General features: G+C 30.0%; 1 protein-coding gene across 1 annotated transcript in view; it reads right to left on the minus strand.

Moving 5' to 3' along the window:
- LOC136989870 (SET and MYND domain-containing protein 4-like) overlaps positions 1–20,887 on the minus strand; it is a 43,728-nt gene that overhangs the window by 7,165 nt on the left and 15,676 nt on the right. Inside the window, exons 4-15 of the mRNA XM_067288160.1 lie at positions 15,200–15,323; positions 15,069–15,125; positions 14,947–14,998; positions 14,739–14,877; positions 14,544–14,668; positions 11,762–11,867; positions 11,627–11,687; positions 11,402–11,553; positions 6,992–7,431; positions 6,819–6,892; positions 6,521–6,639; positions 331–438 (exon numbers count right to left, since the gene is read on the minus strand). Of these exons, the coding sequence (XP_067144261.1) occupies positions 331–438; positions 6,521–6,639; positions 6,819–6,892; positions 6,992–7,431; positions 11,402–11,553; positions 11,627–11,687; positions 11,762–11,867; positions 14,544–14,668; positions 14,739–14,877; positions 14,947–14,998; positions 15,069–15,125; positions 15,200–15,323 (1,557 nt within the window). The remainder of the gene's footprint in view (positions 1–330; positions 439–6,520; positions 6,640–6,818; positions 6,893–6,991; positions 7,432–11,401; positions 11,554–11,626; positions 11,688–11,761; positions 11,868–14,543; positions 14,669–14,738; positions 14,878–14,946; positions 14,999–15,068; positions 15,126–15,199; positions 15,324–20,887) is intronic.

Raw genomic sequence — 20,887 nt, forward strand, 5'->3', positions numbered from 1 at the left:
AACAAAAATATCAAAATGCAAAACTGGCTGATTATCAAAACCGATTAATCAGCGAAATGGCCAATACCGATTAATCAGCATAGTGGACAATATGGCCGATTACCGATTACTTACCGATTAATCGGTGCATTCTTAATTATAATTATTAATTTAGATACGAGATGGCACCTAATATTTACCTCTAGTATCAAATTACTTAGTTTCTAATTATTAATTATAGCATAATAATAGCCCGATTAATTACAGCAAGTGTTTGGATAAGTATTACTTTTTTTAATTATCGTAAGAATAAATCTCAAAATAATATCTTATAAAAGAATATGTTTTTACCTGTAATTGTGCAGCGCATTCTTGTTCTTTATTGCAATCTAAGCAAGCTGCTTTATTAGCTGCGTCAGGAACTCTGAGTGGACCATCACAATAATTACATTTCAATGCCTAATAGAAATTTGATTGGTTAGAATTAAATTATTACAAAAAAAAAAAACTATATATATAAACTACATCATAAAATATATGAAAAGATAAAAAAATAATAATTTTTAAAGTAGAAATCAAAATTAAGTTATTCTTTTATAAATAGCTATTTTTTGTTCTTAATAATTGATTCTATTTTAATTTTTCTTCCAAACTTCTCTTACATCACTTTGAAATATATAAAACTATCTTATAAAAATTAAAAAATACTATTATTTTACTTTATGTATCTTCTCATAAAATTAAAAATTTGGAGACATACAGAAAGATAATCTTGTTTTGAAATTATACATTTATATAGTGATAACATAACTTGTTTCATTAAGAATATGAATAATAATTTCTTAAAGAATAATTTCACAAGTTTTAATCTCTAGGTTAAATCACTTTAATTGACACAATTACCCTTAATGTGCTACATAGGTGTAAATCTTTGAGATAAACTGACAATTAAGTTAACTAGTCAATTTTGGATAATTAAAATTTATTCTACAAATTAGTGAAGAAACAAGATGGCCAACCAGAATCGACTTTAATGTAGATAATTTTTATTTACAATATTTAAAGGAAGGTTATGTTAATATTAATGAAATATCTTTAAGAAAGATCATATCTTAAAATGTTGTAAAGTGATTGTAAGTCTCGATAATTTATTTTGATTTAAAAAGCTATAGTTTTATGTTAATTGTCAGAGTTGCAAATCTTACTTTATAATAGTGATGGGACAATACCAAAATTTCTCATGATTCAGATTCTTTTAAATAGTTTCTAAAGTTTCTTTTTTGTTTAAAAAATTAATGATTTACATTAAGAGCAAGGTATATTAATTAATTAATAAACATCAAGCTTAAGAATGGAAAATGATTGGGAAATCCAGAATCAATCTTTCAAAAGAAACCTGAAAATTCTCCATTTATATATGAATAAGCATGCTTTTGTTGTGTTACTACAAAACGTTCATTTGAAAAAATTAAAATGTTGCTGAAAAAAGTATTTAAGGTGTTGTTAAAGTGTTTTATCATTATAAGTAAACATACTAAATATTAAAAATAATTTTTTTCTATATTTTTGCAATTAAAATTTAATTCTGTTTATATATTAAACTATTTTGCTGACACTTAAATATTAATATTTTTGTCAACCGTCAGCCTCTATTTGAAATTGGCAGTCAAGCTGACTCAATACAAGTTGGGTAGCAACCCTAATATCATCCTATCTCCCTAACATGGAAACAGTTCAATCTCTCATCCCTCTGACTAAGGACAGACACATCTCGTCCTTAAAATTAATGCACGTGCTTCTGCTGCAAGCTTTAAAGATGTCTGCCAGTGGCATGGCAAACTAGACTTGACAAAGACATTTAATTTTCAATCATATTCTGAACCAAACACGTGTGCAATAGTTCTCTGTGTTCCAACTCAACTTAGCATTCGATCTTTTTTAATCATCTTATGGAGAACACATGAACATACCATATTCAAAATCAGCATCATTTGATTTATTTTCGAATGTCAATGGCCAGCCTAGTTAAAATAAGAATTGACCTGAAAAAGTGTCCAGAAGGGGTAATGAAAACGTTTGTCACTTAAATGTTATTCACACCGGGTAATTGGTTCATGAGTCATAAGTTTTATAAAAGAAAAGTCCATTGCAACAGACATCACCTCATGTTGTAAAGTACTTAATTTTAGTATCTTAGGAAACCGACTATAATTACGGTCGGTAAAACTTCCGTTAACCTAACGGGTACTTTACGTGGATTCGAGATTAGTTTGCCAGGCCTGGGCTTTTAAGTGTGCACCAAAAAATTAGTAATAATAACGATAAATATCAAGTCAGATCAAAAGTTCAAATATATTTAATTAGCAACTAGAATGTACTACGTACAAATATCAATAATTCCAAACAAAATTTATTAACGAAAATCAACAAGTCAACCCGACAATAAACTTAGCTACTTAGCTTAACTTAATAGTAATTTCTCCTTTGAAATTCGACAAATCAAATACTTAGAAACTATGAACAAAATCTCTTACTAATTAAACGTCTATCCGTCACCTCACTATACGAAGAAACTATTACTTCCTCAATCCTTTCGATATCGTCAAATCGTCAATCGAACTCCTCTTTAACACCTTGGATCGTCCAATTATCAATCTGGACTTCTATCAGAAAATACTTCGCTTTCGAATCTACCTCGCTCTCAAAGTCGCCTCGATTTGGAATTCACCTCTCCTTCTTCGGTTAACGTACGGGTTTTATACTGTGAGGTGACGTCACACTTGAGCTGGGTTACTCCTCTTATTTACATACTTAGTTGCTAACATTAACTTTGTTCTGGCAGCTTTAAGTTTCCGACAAAGCTTATAAACCGTTTACAAAATATTTATCATAATTTTCTGGGATGTTTAAGACGATTTATCAAGTATTTCTCTACTAGTGATTGTGGGGACTCCCCCCCATTTTTTTTCTGCGGACTGTTACTTCCGCCGGCAGCGCAAGTGCGCAAGATGTTTCCTATGGTCGCTTATTTCTCCGCGAGTTGTTTTTTCTTCATTTTTCATTACTAACAAGAGAGTGGTGGGGAACCTTCGTCCTAAATAAACATAAACCCCAAACAAAAAGATAATAAAACGGAAATAATAATAAAATAAAAAATAAGGTTCGGACTCAGTTCCTTACAATGTATGAGGCCTCTTCTGCTCTCTACTTTGTTGAAGTAAAAGCTTCTGATAAATGAATACTTAATTCTTAATATCATAATTTTAAAAATTTGTATTCTTTAACTGAAACAAATAATCTTTTGATTCTTTCCTGAAGCATTAGAAGATTTAATAAAAAGACTGCATATTAAAAGGTTTTTAAAGTTTGGTTGACACAAATAATTAATTTTCTTGTTAAATGTGGAAGAATCATTTTAAGAATCGAAAATTGTAACAAGATTCGCTTGATTCCAATTCTTGAAAAATGTCCGATTTTTCTGATTAATCATCCCATCACTACTTTATAATATGAAATTATTAATTCTTTTAATTTAAAGTATTTATATTAAAATATTGTAAATAGAATCCATCAAATCTAATATATATTTTCATATGTAGTCCAATTCGTACCACACATTTGCTTACTCATTTTTTGCTACTTTATCTTATTTATTGTTGCTATCAATAATGCAACTGTGCAGTAAGAATTTTTTGGCTAATTGGCTGATAGCTAACTGATGTGTCAAATAAATCTGTGCAATGAGCATAACTTAAATTTTTAGATTAGTGACAAGGTCAAATTTATTCCAGTTAATTATTCTGTAGTTTATATGATAACTTGTGCAAATAATCCTAAGTAAAATAATCATTCTAGTTATAAACAAGGAGTCATCCATTAATCATGCATATGATTTAAAGGGAAGGAGGATTTAAAAAGTAAATCACTGTACACAATGGAAAGTAAGTTGAGGCATCATCCACATAGACTTTTTTAATGGCATTAGTAGCATACAAATTTGTTCTTATAAGTATTTAAATAGTACTTAATAGCGAAGTTGAGGCCAAAGTTTTAAATGTGAAAATGTGTACGTCAGACATTCGGTGCCGCTTTCTTGTAAGCCTAGAAGTTTGACAATGGTGTTTGGAAAGACAGTGGAATAATGCTCAACATTCTAAATGCCATTGTCAAACTTCCAGACTTACAGGAAAGCGGCGCTGAACGTCCGACGTACATGTTTTTGCATTTAAAACTTCGGCCTCAACCTTGCTAATAAATACTTAATAAGTACTTAGTAAATAAACTAATATCAGTTCTTTTTAAAGTTATTTTTTTCAATGTCAGAGAATCAGGAACTATTATACGTACAATTAAAGGGGAAGGGGTCAAAGTGACTGAAAAAAACTGTACACATTATTAATGAAGCCTCAAGATAAACTAAATACTAAAGTTTTAAGAAGCCTAGAATTTTTAGACAGATTAATGTGATTTTAACTTGAATATTGTAAACTTTATAGCTCAATGAAAAACCATATCCTAGAAATCAATGGACAAGAAACAGTACTCATTCTCATATATAGCTTGAAATGATTTAATAACTGTTCTTTATTCAAATTATATTAATGATAATCTAAAAATAAGATAAAAGTTTTGAAAATGTTTAATCAATTAAATAAAAATATAAAATTTAATTGATCTTGATTAAAAAAGAAAATTATAGTTTATATTTCAATAATTATTTTATTATTTTTGGAAAAAACAATATAAACTTATTAGGTGGTATAAAATAAAATGTCTTTTACAACACTTAATTTTTGAAAACAATCCAAAAACAAAAAGTTTGCAATTTTCACTATTTTCAATCACTATATTAGAAATTTTATAAAATTGGCACACCGTTACATTGTTTTTCAAAATTTATGTGGAAAAAAAAATTACAATTTTATAATATTAACAATATTTTCAATAAATTTTCTACAATAATTTTTCAATGACCATAGAAAAATTCAGTCTACATGTTGCATTTAATGAAAGGAAGCTTGATGTACAACACACAAACTATCAAACAAGAAAAAATTAAAGTAAACAATTTGTTTACATCAATAATTAAAGGAACAATTCCTAACCTTAATAATGTAAGTTTTTTTGACATTTTACTTTTTGGTTTGTTAATTTGAATAAAGCTTTTAAGTACTTAATAGTTTAGAACAGAATACAATATTATTTCATTGTATGACTATATACAAATTTAATTATATTTAATATCAATGCTTAAATAACATTTTAAAATCAATTAGAGATTTAATTTCTATTTCAATTAGTGATGCAATGAATATTTGGTTACTATTCAGTATTCAGCCGAATACCAAATACCCAAAAACAGGAGTAAGAAATAACAAAAACACAGTAAATTAATCATTTGGTATTTAGACTTAATGTTATCGGGTTAGTGTTGTTTGTTTATATTTATTTATAACTTATAAACTGCAGAAAATAAAAAAACAAAATAATATTAGCCACATATATTCACAATTTATAATTACAAAGATCAGCACATGTACACACCTATTCATTCGAGGATCGTCGCACATCTGAGAGTCTGACCCTGCCCATCCTTTTTTTTTAAGTGCTCGTCTTTGCTCTTCCCTTTCTCTTTCCTCTATCACTCTAGTCCACATATGCCTATGCATACATCATAATGTGTGTGCATGATACTTTCGATTTGCCACTTTTCCATTGTAGATTTCCCATTTTACAATTACATGACTCATAGCCTGGTGATAACGGAGAAAAGAGACAGATAGGACGTCAGTATGTCACAGTTATGATTTCACAGATTCGAGACAGCTTGGTAGCCTGAACGGCCCCAGGCTTTCGCCCTTGCATGCTAAGTGACTTTCATTACAAGCATTTAGCTTTCCGAAGTCTATGAGAACAATTATTTGGCATTGACGGCCATGAATTTTTGCCAATAAGCTGCCTCGACTTGTTCGGTTATGTTATCAACTCAATTTCAAATTTATTTTCACATTTTTACTTCGTGGTCCTTCTCTGTTCTTTTTCCATTATTTACAAGTGTAGGTCATTTCATTGTTATCCACATTTGATATCATTTATCACATACTGCTATGACACTCTTGTCTGTCCACTACAACTGTCAAGAATTAACATGATTGGTGAAGCGTAGTGTCAGCGGGCCAATAGAGAGCAAGGTCCTTGCCATAATGCAGTTTACGCACCAATTTTTGTACGTGCATTAATAAAGCTGAATGGTTTAGTTGAATATTCAGCTACTCAGCCATGCTCCTGGCCGAATATTCGGTATTCAGCCTGAGGCCAAATATACTATTCGTTGCAACATTACTTTCAATTAATTAAAATCATATGAATAAATTTATAACTTATACATTCATCCATAGCAATATTGTTACATTCTAATACAAGCTATAAAGTACTTTCTTAAAAATTTAAGTCAATAGATCTAAATGTATTAAAAAAATCCTAATCTATTAAGTTTAGAAATTATTCAAAATATATATATGAGAAACAACTGATGCTTCACCTGAAACCTTTGTTCTCTTTCATCTTCATTGCAACAAGCTTCGCATTTGCATAAAAAGAAATATTGTTCTAAAAGAGCTCTCTGGCGATCATCCCTAGCCATTCTCCGAAAGTGAGGACCTCAAATTATAAATATTAAATTTACAAAAAATTTTACAGAAGTTAAAATCTTAAGCAAGTCAAATAATCATAGAATGTAATCTTCTATTAAAAACATTATATAATTTTATATATTCTAGAAAATTTCTATATAAAATTTAAAATTACATTAGTTTTATCTATAATAATGATATACAAACCATAACAATTAAATATTTCAGCTCCTGTTGGCACATCTTTAACAACACGAATAATTAAAGTATTTTTATGAAAGCTGTAAAGAAAATTTTAAACATTTTTAATTGTATTAAGGTAATTGTATTAAGGTATTATGTAATTGTTCCAAAGCTAATTTGAAAAACTAATTTACTACCTTGATATAATTGTTGGATCACAGGCATGATTCATCAGACTAGCAGTGGGATATATAGCAGTTGCAATTCTAACTTGCCTTTGAGTTCCCACCGATCCACCTCCTGTCATGTAAGGTGTTGTCTGAAGTTCAGTAATAGCATGAGCATTACAAACTAATTGTAAAATGTGACGTAAAACTAATCCTCCAACATAAAGTTCCAGAGATGGTGGTTTGGGGTGACTGATGGGGCTCTGACGAAAATCAGAAATGGATGCTGGGGATTGAGATCTGCCACTGGACGGTGTATCGGGACGGGAAGAATCCTGTTCTAAAACTTTGTCGGATAGATGAGTACTAGCCATGCGATCTTTAAGATCTATACCTCTCAACATGAGTTGCTGTGTCCGTGCCAAAAATATACCCATTTTTTCCAGGAGTATGAGAAGAAGAGCTGCCGTCTACATAGTAAAGTTTATAACAAATTTATGATTAAAAAAATACAAATTTAGTATTTAATACAAGTTTATATTTAAAAAACAAAACAATGTATTTTTTAATCAAAAGCAATCCTACCTAACATATTATTTTACAACTGTTTCATAATTTTTGAGATTTTGTGGTATATAACTTATATAATATTCATTCTAATAAACAGCATAGCTATAATAAAAAAAATAATTACAGACAGAAATCTATAAGAGTAAGTTGGCTATCTATTGGAGGAAGAAGAAGCTTATTTACACTAAGAAATTGCATAATCTATTTTATTCAGCATTCTCACTCTTGCTGTATGTTGAAATAAAGTATGCATATTGAGTGAAGTGCTATTGTTTGAATAAAGTAATAAAGTGAAAAGGTTACTGAATTCATTCCATTAATAATTACACCCAATTCAAAGAATGAAAATAATAATCACCTTGTAATAGTAAGCACTCTGTAGTAAACAATGCTTCTGCATGATGAGAAAAGTTACAGACAGAATATTGTTCATTATATATTATATATAAAATATGTAAAATAAGGTAATTCTTAGATTATTAAATTCTTGAATATTTAGAAGAGAAATTTGTTATTGTATCTGAGAACTGGCTTTTGACATCAATATAAAATATGTAAATGCTATCTTAAAAAAATGCTGTCAGTTTTAGTATCTAAGTTCTTCCGTACAGCTTGATGTGTTGTGTATTGTGTGTATATATATATATAGTCGATTCCATTTAATTGGGCCACCGGTTAATCGGGGCAGCCGCTTTATTGGGCCAAATCTCAAAGAACAAAAACCAAACTAATAAATTAATATATAATTTAATCACTTAATTGGGACAGTAGCAGAAAAGGAATTTAATAAGTTTTGATACATTTTAAGGATCTTCAAAAATATGTAGACATTATATACACTAATATGTAGGCCTAACAATTGGCAGAGACAAAGCGATTTTGTCTTTTGCTCAGGTAGTTCAGTTTTTCCGGAGGAGGTCACCATAGCGGGACATATCACACTGGGATTCTGTCTGAGATGGACCTGAATGTGAGCTACTGACCCTGCTCTGGATTGGACTGGATGTTCCCTTTAAAAGCAAAGGGACAAAGATCCTCGGACAATTTTTCAAGGTCTCTCGACTGATTGGAAGACACCTAGAGTTTCCTTGGAAGGTATTGTGTGCATAATTATGTCTAGATTAGAACAGCAGTCATTCGATCGTTGAGACTAACATCTGGAGCTGGCAAATTCTATGGATGCTCCTGCCAAAGTGGCCCTTCTCCAAGTAAAGAAAACTGTGCTTAAAGGAAGACCCTAAGGTGACTTTTAGACAAACCTTTTCTTTGAAGAAAGAAAGAAAAAATCATTCGATCAGGAACAAATCAAATGGTCAACCCTTGTAACCCTTGTGTACATCACTACTAATACCGTGTTTGGCAACACTAGTGTGATGCAAATCAGTTATCTATTGTTGAGAGTCTATCAAATTTATAGTACAAATATTTTCTGTATTTTGGTTTAATAAAGCATTAAAATAGATATCTAATTATTAATTTTTACCTGCTTATTTATTTACCTACGTATTACATATTTTATTTTAGAATTTATTAATAGTTCGTTTAATTGGGGCAGCCGCTTAATTGGGCCAAAATGGATTAGTCCCAACATGTCCCAATTAAACGGAATCAAATGTATATATATATATATATATAAATAACAATTCACATGTCGTAGAAAAAACTCTGATTCTGATTGGCTCTGTATGACATTTTTCAATGCTTATTACTCTATATATACAAGGTGAGTTGGAAGGTGAAGGAAACATCTTAGAGAATGATAGTACAAATAATTATAGGTAAAAACTTTAGTAATATGCCAAACAATTGCTGGATAAAATCAAGCTACTATATTGATAAAGTATCCTGATTTAATCTGGCAATTGTTTGTCATATTATTAAAAAATATATAAACATCCTAAAAGCCTAATATGTACAAAAAAACTTGACATCAACATGGGTATTATTCTCAATAGTTTTGGAGATACAGCTGTATTAAAGTTGCTCACATACAATAATGAATGACAGGTATTACATTCAAAGCAAATTCTTGAAACTAGAACTCTGAACTTTAGGCGACAATAATCTATACTACCGTTTCCCAAGATATTTCCCTTTTCTCCTGACTCACCCTGTATTGTATATATATGGCATATATATGGTTAAGTCAAAAAGTTCTATAACATCTTGAAATATTATACTGTATTATGTTAAAACTAGAAGTATTCTCCACTTTTGTTTAGACACTTGTCCCACTGAAACACCAAATGGCTTATACCTTCCTGATAAATTTTGCATTTTATTGTTGTCACCACCACCTTAATTTTGTTGCAAATGCAAATTCCCAATCTTTCAATTTTTTCCATTAAGTCAAAAACACAAAAATCACATGGCAACAAGTAAGAACTGTAGAGTTTGAGTTTTATTTGTATACAGCAACATAAAATGTGGTCATCAGCAAAAGAGACCCTTAGTAAGGGACCCTAAGGGTAACTGTAAGGGTAAGTAAGGGTAACTGGCCTCTATTTAGGTGTTATAAATATGAAGAAATCCCAGAAAACTCCATGTGGCCAGCTCAATGGTGAGGGAGAAACCCATAACTGACTACTGTTCTGCAAATAAAATTTATTTCTTCTTCTGTTAAACATTCACCGATTTCTATAGTTTCAATAGTGCTGAATATGAATCTGGCAACAGAACTGGCTTAATTGGTCTTCCAACAAGCACACGCACGCACACACACAGCCAACCATATTGTTGTCTGCCATCCAGACACAGATGGCACCATCATTACAGACCTGTGTCTGTCTGTACCATTTTGAAGTACCTGAATGAAGAACATTCTGTATCACAGTGAGCGTTAAGTGTACTGCCATTAACACCACCCACTGTCACCTTCATTTGGAGTGATGTCGCTTCCAATGGGATTGGACTGCAACGGAAAGTTGTCTACAGCAATGAATCTCAATTCAGTCTGGGCACTGATGACAACCATATTCATGTCTGGGAGCTCCATGGTGAACACCTCAATCCTGCTTAACTTGGAGTAGCACACTGCCCCCAGGTGGTATGATGGTCTGGAATGCCATCACATACAATAGCCAGTCACCACTAGTAGTGATCCATGACCATGACAGCCCAGCAACATGTTAGTGACATCCTGCAGCCAGATGTGTTGCCTCTCATGGCAGGGCTCCCAAGAGCCATTTCCAACAAGAAAATCCTTGACCACACACAGAAAGGGTGTCACAGAATTGTCTCTGCCACATTACCACACTTCTCTGGCCTGTCCGGTCCCGATTTGTCATTGATCGAACATGTCTGGGATTACCTGGAATGCCATGTTAATTAGCCTAGGAATTTGGCTGAACTAGATGGCTGCTTGCAGTAACTGTGGACTGAGATGCAACAGGATATCATACGGCACCTATATGCCTCAATGCCCACCTGTATCAATGTGTATTAATCAAACAGGGTGTTAGAATCTCCTTTCATTTGTAGTTTTGCCTGCAATAAATGATCTTATTGTTTTCATTTTGTAATCACTTACTTACATCATCATTATACTCACACATGTACAATTTTGTTTGATTCTGACAACTTCTTGGCATACTAACTTTTATGGCAATGAGTATATATACAGTAAAACTTACATTTTGTGACAACCAATGTTTCCAAGCAAAATTGGTTTTTTGTTACAGGTGATCTTTCAGAGGTCTTTAACTACATACACAGATAAACTTTATAAAATATTACATCAAATAATAGTTGTCAAAAATGCATTCTTGTATACAATATAAAATAAATATATAACAAATGAAAGTTCCTTATGTAGAAAATCAAAATAATAATAATAGACTGAGCTACATAAGTTTATATTATCAAACTTACCAAAGCATACTGAAACAAATCTTCAACATGCATGTGTTCTGTATGAGTCAATAAATGATAAACAGCATTATATGTACTATTATAAAAGCCATTCATATCACATCCGGGTAGTACAGAGATATCAGGTGGAATCAAAGTTCTATCATAAAATTCTGAAAATTGTAATTAATTTTATAATTCAAAAGATATTTAATATAAATTTATAATAGAGTAAGTATTACTCACCTTCCAATGTTTGTAATCCTGTAACTAATATAACACGAACACTTAAATGAGCAATGCCAACCTAGAATGAACATCTTTTTCATTTAAAATGTTATAATCAATTTAATTTCACTACAAATATTTTGAAAATATTACAGAATGTAAAAGATCAAGATTTCCACATTCCCATTTATGATATCTGTCCCAAGATTCCTTGCAACAAGCTACAGAACAATATCGTACTTGTGAACACTGGTGGCATCTGAATAAATAAATTTTTTTATATTATATAGAAGTCCAATAAAAAATTTTATATATATATATACAGTAGACCCCCTTATAACATGGGTTCATATAAGACAGATTTGTATAACACGCTAAAAGAGGCTTGTATAACACGGTAAAAGAATGAGACAGATTGTCATGGCCGACTCGTGTCTCGACAGAATTGGTCAAATCTGGACCAATCGTGGACATTGCACAAACTGTTTAAACAAGCAGTGGACTGACTAAAAAACATTTATTATTGAATGGCCATGAAAATTATATTTCTATTAATGATGTCTCCAAAATTCAGCAAATTTTTCGCAGAAAGAATAACTTATCAGGAAATGCATCTGCCATTCGATGAGCCGCTCTGCAGTAAAAACAAGCTTAAGCAATGGCGTCTTCAAACAGTGCACACTAGGTAAGTATTTCTACAATTTTTTGTTTATAGCATAGTTTATATGGATTATTCCCAAAAAATTATACGTGTTTTGGAAATGTTTGAGTAAATTAGTCTAAAATCGATTAATTTTATGGAAGAAAACCATCCAAACAACCGTACCCCTAAACTGCACAAGTGCCGAGCTGTGAACGGCTCATGTATTTGTAAAATCTAAGTGACTCATACAACATGGTATTCATATAACACGGAACATATCTACCATGTTATAGGGGGTCTACTGTATGTATATATATATGCAAACACACACACACATACATACATAAAAACAAACAAATAATAAGATAGAGTCAAAAATGAATTAAATTTTGGCATAAACTTTAGTATACAACAAACGCTTAAAAGATACAATAAAGTTTGCTCATTCTGCAGCTACATGCTATTACTAGTACTAGTACCATTTATCATAGAAAATGTTTTCCAGGAAAGTTTTATCCAGTTTTATTAGTAAGTTTTGTTTTTTATGATATCTTTAAAGGCTTTCACAGCCATCATCATAGCTGATTGGAATTTGTAATTATTCAATTTCTCTTTCATTTTAGGGAAAAAATGTCTGTAGAGTCAAGATCAAAGATTGAGAAAGCACAATCAGGTCCGTGTCCTTCTCAGTCAGATATTTGCTGATCAGATAATACCCATGACAGATGCATTGTCATCATAAAGCACAGTTCTGCCCCTTCTATGTATTTAGCATATGGTTTTCTTACCTTAAGCCTGATTCTCACTATTGTGAGTATAAGATAAATGTGCCTAAACCTAAATATATATGCACATATTCACTGTTCATGTGACAGTGTATAGGTCTGAACATAGCTAATCTTATGCTTCAAAATGTTGCTGTTGTTTGATCAACAACATTTAACTTTCAACCAATAAGAGTACGATTTCTTAGTTTTATGCTGTTTCTAGGAAGTGACTTATTTTTTCTAAATTATGAATGGTTATTATTTCAAGTATATCTGAAAGAGATGTCACTGAATAAACAATTTTTTGATAATGGTGTGATTGTTGACATTGACAGTTCAGACATAAAAAATATATTGCTATTGTACTTAGATTAATATAACCAGTGCTAAAGACTTAATTTCACAGAAAAGTATTTAAAAATTTGAAATGTAAGCAATGCTTATTAATACAGACATTATTTTATTGGTCAATTGGGCATGTTTTTAGATGCCTAGCCAAACTGATAGGATTGAATGCAAATCAAACTAGTAATTTGTCATCATGGTAACAATGACACACACACATCTATCACATATTTGCAATAGTGAGAACCAGGCTTTATACTTCAAGGTGTGTGTTGAAAGTTTTTGTACAGTTTCACACAAAATCTGATGTTTGCTCATTACTTCAGATATTTTATTTTGTACCCACCAACTTTTTCTGACACTGCTATACAAACTAGTCAAGCTGCTTATAAAAGGAACAGGAAATAAAAGTGATGGTTGTGCACAAGTATGGATTTGACTTAAAATAAGCTCGCAAGGGGGGGCTTGCTCAAGTTTCCCAGCACTTAAATAGGAAATTAAGAGGACCATTAGAAACTTTGATATTTTCAATTATCAAACTTTAGGATATAAAATTTAATAATAAAAGCTTAGAAGGAGTAATTTTATTAAATTATGATAAAAATCTCCATTAAAATAAATATTTAAGTTAAAAAACACTATGACACTAGCTCAAAGTTAAAATTGTATGTGACACCATCTGTTATGAGATATTAATATAAAAGTTATTTTTTTAATAACAATTATTGTAAAAAGACAAAAAAGGCTTAATTTTGAGGGCAGAAATGCATTTTTAAAAATTATCTAAATGCCAATAGAGTAAAATTTTCATCAATTCCAATCCCACTTGAGATGTAACATATGACCTCCTCTGTCTCCCCACTCCCTTATAATTTCCAAAATTTAATAGCATTAATACCCCTTACATACAAGTTACAATGTCAAATTTTGCTTGCTAATCTTTACCCCATTCTGAGATATTAAACAAAATAGATGCAACACACAAACATGGAATTTCCCCATTTTATTGTTTTTGGTTCAGAAGGTTGAGACTTACAAAAAAACAGTGTGTCAAATTTGACACAATTACAATTCTTTCCCATGTTATGTTATAACAGCCAGAAAAGTAAAAATCCAAAAGTTTAGTTCTTTTTTGACTCTAACTTGTATATAACAATAACAGAATTTATGCCATATTTACGGTACTGCTGCTTGAAATCGCAGATAACAATGATGGCAATGTGTGTTATAATGAGCAGGTAAAAGAACTGAAGCATAAGGTTGTTCTACAAATAATGTATCTCCAACAGAAATAGGACGGTTAGCCTAATCAATAATTTATTACAATATTAGATTGGAAAATGGTAATTAATGTTCATTAGTTTAAAAAACTTACAACAATGTATCTGCCACGTTCTTCATTATATTTCATATCAACAGCAGCAGATGCATAAGCAATTGTGGGATGAGAACCAGCAGTCAGTGTAGGAATTAAAACATCGTCGTCGTCATCATCTTGAGTCTCCCTATTTTCACTTTATAGAATTTCCATATAGTTATCTTTAATTTTAAATTTAAAAATATTTAAAAAGCAATTGTATTACCTTTCAGTAATTGTAACCTGCCTATGAGTTTCAATCTCTTTTCTTAAACGTTCTAGAAAATAAAATTTTGAATAAAATGAATTTTATAAATGATAGCATTGTTACAGATAAAAATCACTTACCTGCTTTCTTACCATCTACTTTAGCTTGTTTCAGGTGTTGAAGTGCTTCATCAAAAGCTTTGAAAGTTTTTAACACATGTTTAAAATTAATTTTTTCGTGTTATAACAAACTTATTCACAATTTTTATTACCTTGATGGGCTAATTTTGACTGTCCTAATTTCAGCAAACATTGACCCTTCCTAAGATACAATTTGGCACGCAAATCTTTTGGATATCCATATTCGAATGCCCTTTCAATATCAAGAAGGCAAGCCTAACAAAAACAAAAATTAAAAACAATATTTAAATTTGTTTTATTTAGAAATAAACTTATAATAATATTAATTTCTTATATTTTAATAAAATAGTAATAATTGTTTATTTCTTGATTCTGTGCACCAGTGTTAAAAAGATTTAAATACAGGTAGGCACTGCTTGAAAAGTTTGATACATTCTGAAAAATACATTGTTAAGCTATTTTATCATTAAGTGAACATCATAGTGTGTATTTAGACAAACATATAAAGCAGGTGAGAGCAAGGCAACCCTTGGCATCCCAGACTTCATTATAGTATGCAACCCAGAGCTCACCTTAAAAAATATATAGCTAATGTCTTTGCTGAGACATACATTTTAATTTAACTTTTTTCAAAATATTTTAAGCCTAAACTCTTCAGTTACCTTTAATACCTCACTTTGTGCACAAGTGTTAATGAATTAGTCTAAAACTAAAATGCAAAAAACTATAAATGATTGTAATTTAAATATACCAGTTTACCATTTTCAATTTTCATTTTAATAATTTTAATTTTGTAACAAAAATGTTAATTTCCAATTAAATTTTCTTCTATTTATTAATAATTTAATAAAATTTGGAAATTTATTAAATTTAGTTTTGTAGCAATTACAGGATTTATTAATAGGTAATAAATAAAATATTTACTTATAAAACAATTTAGAAATTACATCACTATGGCAGACTTTATAGCCTAAATGCAGAAAAAATCTACAGGTATTCCAATTAAGACTATCAAACAGCAAACTCAAATGTTTCTTACAATCAAGTCTGTTTTAATCAGGAAACAAAGTTCAATGGATAAAAAGATTTTCCATTTACTATGCATTTTGGGATTAAAACAGTCTCTCTTCAAGCTACAAACACATTATTAATGTTAGTAATTTTAAAATGACAAAATAAAAAGAGCAATTATTTACTGTGACATCGTCAATGCCAGCCTGCAATTTTTTGTCACAATGTTCTTCATTTTTTAGTAGTGTTTTGCCCTGTACATCATACTTTTCCTGTCAGCAAGAGAGTAGTGCCAGTTATTTATCTAATTTTTCCCATTGAAAAATTTTTTTAATTGAAATAACACAACTTTCAATACAAACTGGAAGTTTGTATATAGTTAATCTGAACCTCCTGCCCCTAAGCTTTCTGTATCTGAATTTACATTTATCTAACTCCATTCTCAAGATTAAGAAAAAACAGACAAATGGACAACAGTTGAAATTTATAGGTCTACGATTTTTTCAAATTGCAACCCAATAAAATTTAAAACTATCAACTGGGAAAACGCCAATGGGAAAAAAGATATCCCTTATAGCATAAGACACATCCTAATTTTCAGATAGATTTTAGGTACAAAAATATATCTTATCAGGCAAAAGATATGATAATTTAATATCTAGTTAACAATTGTGTTACATGGAATTCTCTGGATGCAATTTATTTATTTCTAGGTCTAGTCTTTGCTTTTTTTTAGTTATTATAATGACTGAGTAAAAAATATATATTTATGATATGGTTTTTTTTTACTTTTTTAAAAACAATTTTTTAAGAACTATAACCAATTATTTCTATTTTTTAAACTATAACCAATAGTTAAATAATAGAGACAAAACAAGCTAACATTTTGTAAACCTTAGCGTTGTTTTGTCTCCATTATTTAACTATTGGTTATAGTTTAAAAAAACAATGGTTATCTAACTTGTCTTAACCTTTAATGTTTTTAATTTTTTAAGAAGTTTTTTAAAAAATTGTTTTTAAAAAAACATAATAATTGATTTCATATTAATATACTGATGTTATAATAAAAAGTATATAGGCACTTCCACTTAAAGTAAAATGAAACTGCTGTTTTAAATGTTTCATATGAAATATAGAAGACAGATTCCTCAAACTGCAAAAAAAAAAAAAAAAAAAAAGGAAAAGAGAAGAGAAGAGATTAGATTTAAAATATATATTTCAAAAAACTGAATGATAATGAATTTTCAGTTTCACAAAAATTCATCCATATATTAAAAATTAATTTTCTATTATAAATTGTATAAGAGCACTATTGATGAGATGTTGCTCCATAAAGAAATATGTGAACTAATAAAATAAAAAACTGTAAAATCAAATTTTAAGAACTAAACATTTACTGTGACTACAATAATAAATAAGCTAAAAAAAATTCTAGGATTAAAGAGTAAAATCAGATTGAGCAGTTTTCGCTGAGTTGGCAAATAAGTAACTGTTCACAATTAGTGATTGTAGTGATATTGGACCTACTCTTCCTCCTCCAACTGCGGTCTTGTCGGTCCACGTCCAAACCCTTTACAAGCAGTCACAAAAGTAATAATCAAATGTAGACAAAGTCTTGTAAAGGGGAAAAGGTAACCAAACAAGAGTAGACAAAAAACCATAAAAAAAAAAAAAAGGAAAAGAGTAGAAAAATGAAAGGGTAGGTGTGAAAGGATGGTAGAGGGAATGAAGAGAGATGAAGTGGTTAAGTTCAAAAGTGAGATTAAAGTTTTTTTTTTTTTGTTCTGAGATATTTGGTGGTTCCAGTTTGGTGCAACAAACCAGTGAGACAAAATCCGTTAATTCAGATCGAATTCTCTACAGTGATGATATAACAAGGTGATTGTCAATTCAATAAACACCCTAGAGATAAGTTTGGTAGAGCCAAAAGGCCAGTATTTCAAACAATGTTAATTTGCATTTGAACACTCACACTTGCCAGTATGGAATGAAGTGTTGATTCAACCACTACACTATGCCACAGTTGTTTATTTTTCTCCATTACGTTTTGTAGGATAATATGTCAATATGACAGTTGACTTGAAAAAAAATCAATCCTGTTTTTATGATAAGAATAAGTAGCTAATGATAAATTTTTAATGAATTTTAATAAATAATACATCATATGAATTTTTAAATTCAATATTATGTATTATTTATTATTATAATATTGAATTTATATATTATTTTGAATTGAATAATAATATATTTATATTGAATTTATATAATATTTTATTTATTATTTTATTATTAAATAATATTACTATAATATTGAATTTAAAAAATTCATATGATGTATTATTTATTATTACAGAAATTTATTATTGTATAGAACGTATTATTATTAAGCTGCATTTTTCAAATACAAATCGCAAAAAAATTTGATATAATAATTATTGAAGAAAAATTATACTTTAAGTTTCACTAAACATTAAGATCTAATAAGATAAAATATTTAAAACAAAGTTAATCAAACTAATTTAAAATAAATTACTTTATGTTCAAAATATATAGTAAGAAAATAAGTAGTAAAATTTAAAAAGTCAATATCTTTTCCATAAACAAATAACTACAGCAAACTTTAAAATATATTTTTTTTAAATACAGTCGAGTCCACATAATTCGACACCATTGGTTAAGTAGTCAGTTTTCTGTGGTCCCGGCTAACTTACATAGGCATTAATGTTAAAAAACTCTGGTTTACTTGACACCGTTTAACTCATCACCACTGGATAAGTCGACATACTTTTTCTGTCCCACATACTGATAAGTCATCACCCCTCCTGAAAAAATGAATTCACTCTGCACGTGTGGTGCAAACTCATTGTTTTTTCAGGAGGGGACTCGATTTATTTATTAATATATAATTAATATATTTAATAATATATTATTATTATTAATATATATATATATATATGTATTTTATGTATTTTTATGTATAAAATAATAACAGATAAACAAAAAGAAAATATATGATCTACATCAACGTCACACCAGAAAAGACCAACAACTGCTGAATTATCGGGCTAGCAAATGGCTATAGTAATATTAATAATTTAAGTTAATTTGGTACTAGAGTTAGCCGTTAGGCGCCATCTCTTGCTAAATTTAATAATTAGAATTTTAATTAAATAATTTAAATAAATTTAGGCCTAACTGGAAGAAAAGAATCGGCCCGAAGCGGGACTCGAACCCGCAACTTCTGCTATCCGTGCAGACACGTTACCAGTTACGCTACCAGACCTTCGGTCCGATCTCCCCTTCCAGTTGATATAAGATTACTGTACGACCATCGACGGTCATTACAATGCCGGCTGGGGACACATTAATTGCCCACGTCCTCCCAAAGGCACTCAATTGGCCATCGCAACCCCGGCAAGGCATATATATATAAATAAACAATGCGGGGTTGCAATGGCCGGTTGAGTGCCTTTGGGAGGACGTGGGCAATTAATGTGTCCCCAGCTGGCATTGTAATGACTGTCAATGGTCGTACGGTAATCTTATATCAACTGGAAGGGGAGATCGGACCGAAGGTCTGGGTAGCGTAACCGGTAACGTGTCTGCACGGATAGCAGAAGTTGCGGGTTCGAGTCCCGCTTCGGGCCGATTCTTTTCTTCCAGTTAGGCCTAAATTTATTTAAATTATTTAATTAAAATTCTAATTATTAAATTTAGCAAGAGATGGCGCCTAACGGCTAACTCTAGTACCAAATTAACTTAAATTATTAATATTACTATAGCCATTTGCTAGCCCGATAATTCGGCAGTTGTTGGTCTTTGTATATAATGGGTTAGTTGTTGTTTATTTATATATGTCACACCAGAATCCAATTTTGCATTTTCTCATGCCAGAGGCATTAAGAATCCTTAGACGTTACTTGCCAACGATTGACAATTGCAAAGATGATGTTTTCAAAGTGTTTGTGATTGTTGAAAAAAAAAGTCGAGACAATTAAGTGCTCAAAACAAACACTACTAAACGAATTTTTCAGTTTTTCATCTACAGAGTAATTGTAAATGGAGGGCACAATGTATTGTAAGCCTATACTACTGTATAATGCACTATTGTATTTTCTTAATTGTAGTTTTGTGGATTTTTTTGAACTTCGCTTTAGTCGTCACATCGGATAACTTGACACATTTCCACTTCTTGCGGTGTCGACTTATGCAGAGTCAACTGTATATAATAGAATAATAATTTATATTTTATTTATTAGTAAAAACGTTTTACACTTCAAAATCTGTGTTAAACAGTTATTTCTATTAACTGAAAATGCTGTTTTGATAATGAAATAATTAATTTATATTTAAACTTTATATCATTAACAGTTACACTGACAGGTTTCATTCTAAAATAAATACAAAGTTATAAAAATAAAAATTATTTCATATAAAAATATCGCATTTTCCAAGAAGTTAAATATTAGTAGTTGTGTAGTTCAAGTTTAAAAAGAATCTCAAAAATAAACCTGTCTTATTAAAGTTTGAATTTTGAACTAAAAATTTTTAAATTTAAATGCTATGTTCATATGTGTTTGCATATTTTTTAAAAATTATTTAATGTATGCAAATACTTCTTAAAAATTTGTTTTAAATTTTGTTTTTCCTAAAAAACTCTCTAAATTTATTAACGATATCTGAAAATAAATTGTAAAAGAATTCTTATTCTATTAACAATGTCAATTAAAGTATAAATTGCTGAATGTAAGGATTTTGATGAGAATACATTTTTCTTAAATTAAATTACAAAGTTTGCCATTAAAAAT

The sequence above is a fragment of the Centruroides vittatus genome, unplaced genomic scaffold, assembly GCF_030686945.1.
Source record: "Centruroides vittatus isolate TY-2023 unplaced genomic scaffold, ASM3068694v2 scaffold_769, whole genome shotgun sequence".
In the NCBI taxonomy this organism is placed as follows: Eukaryota; Metazoa; Arthropoda; class Arachnida; order Scorpiones; family Buthidae; genus Centruroides; species Centruroides vittatus.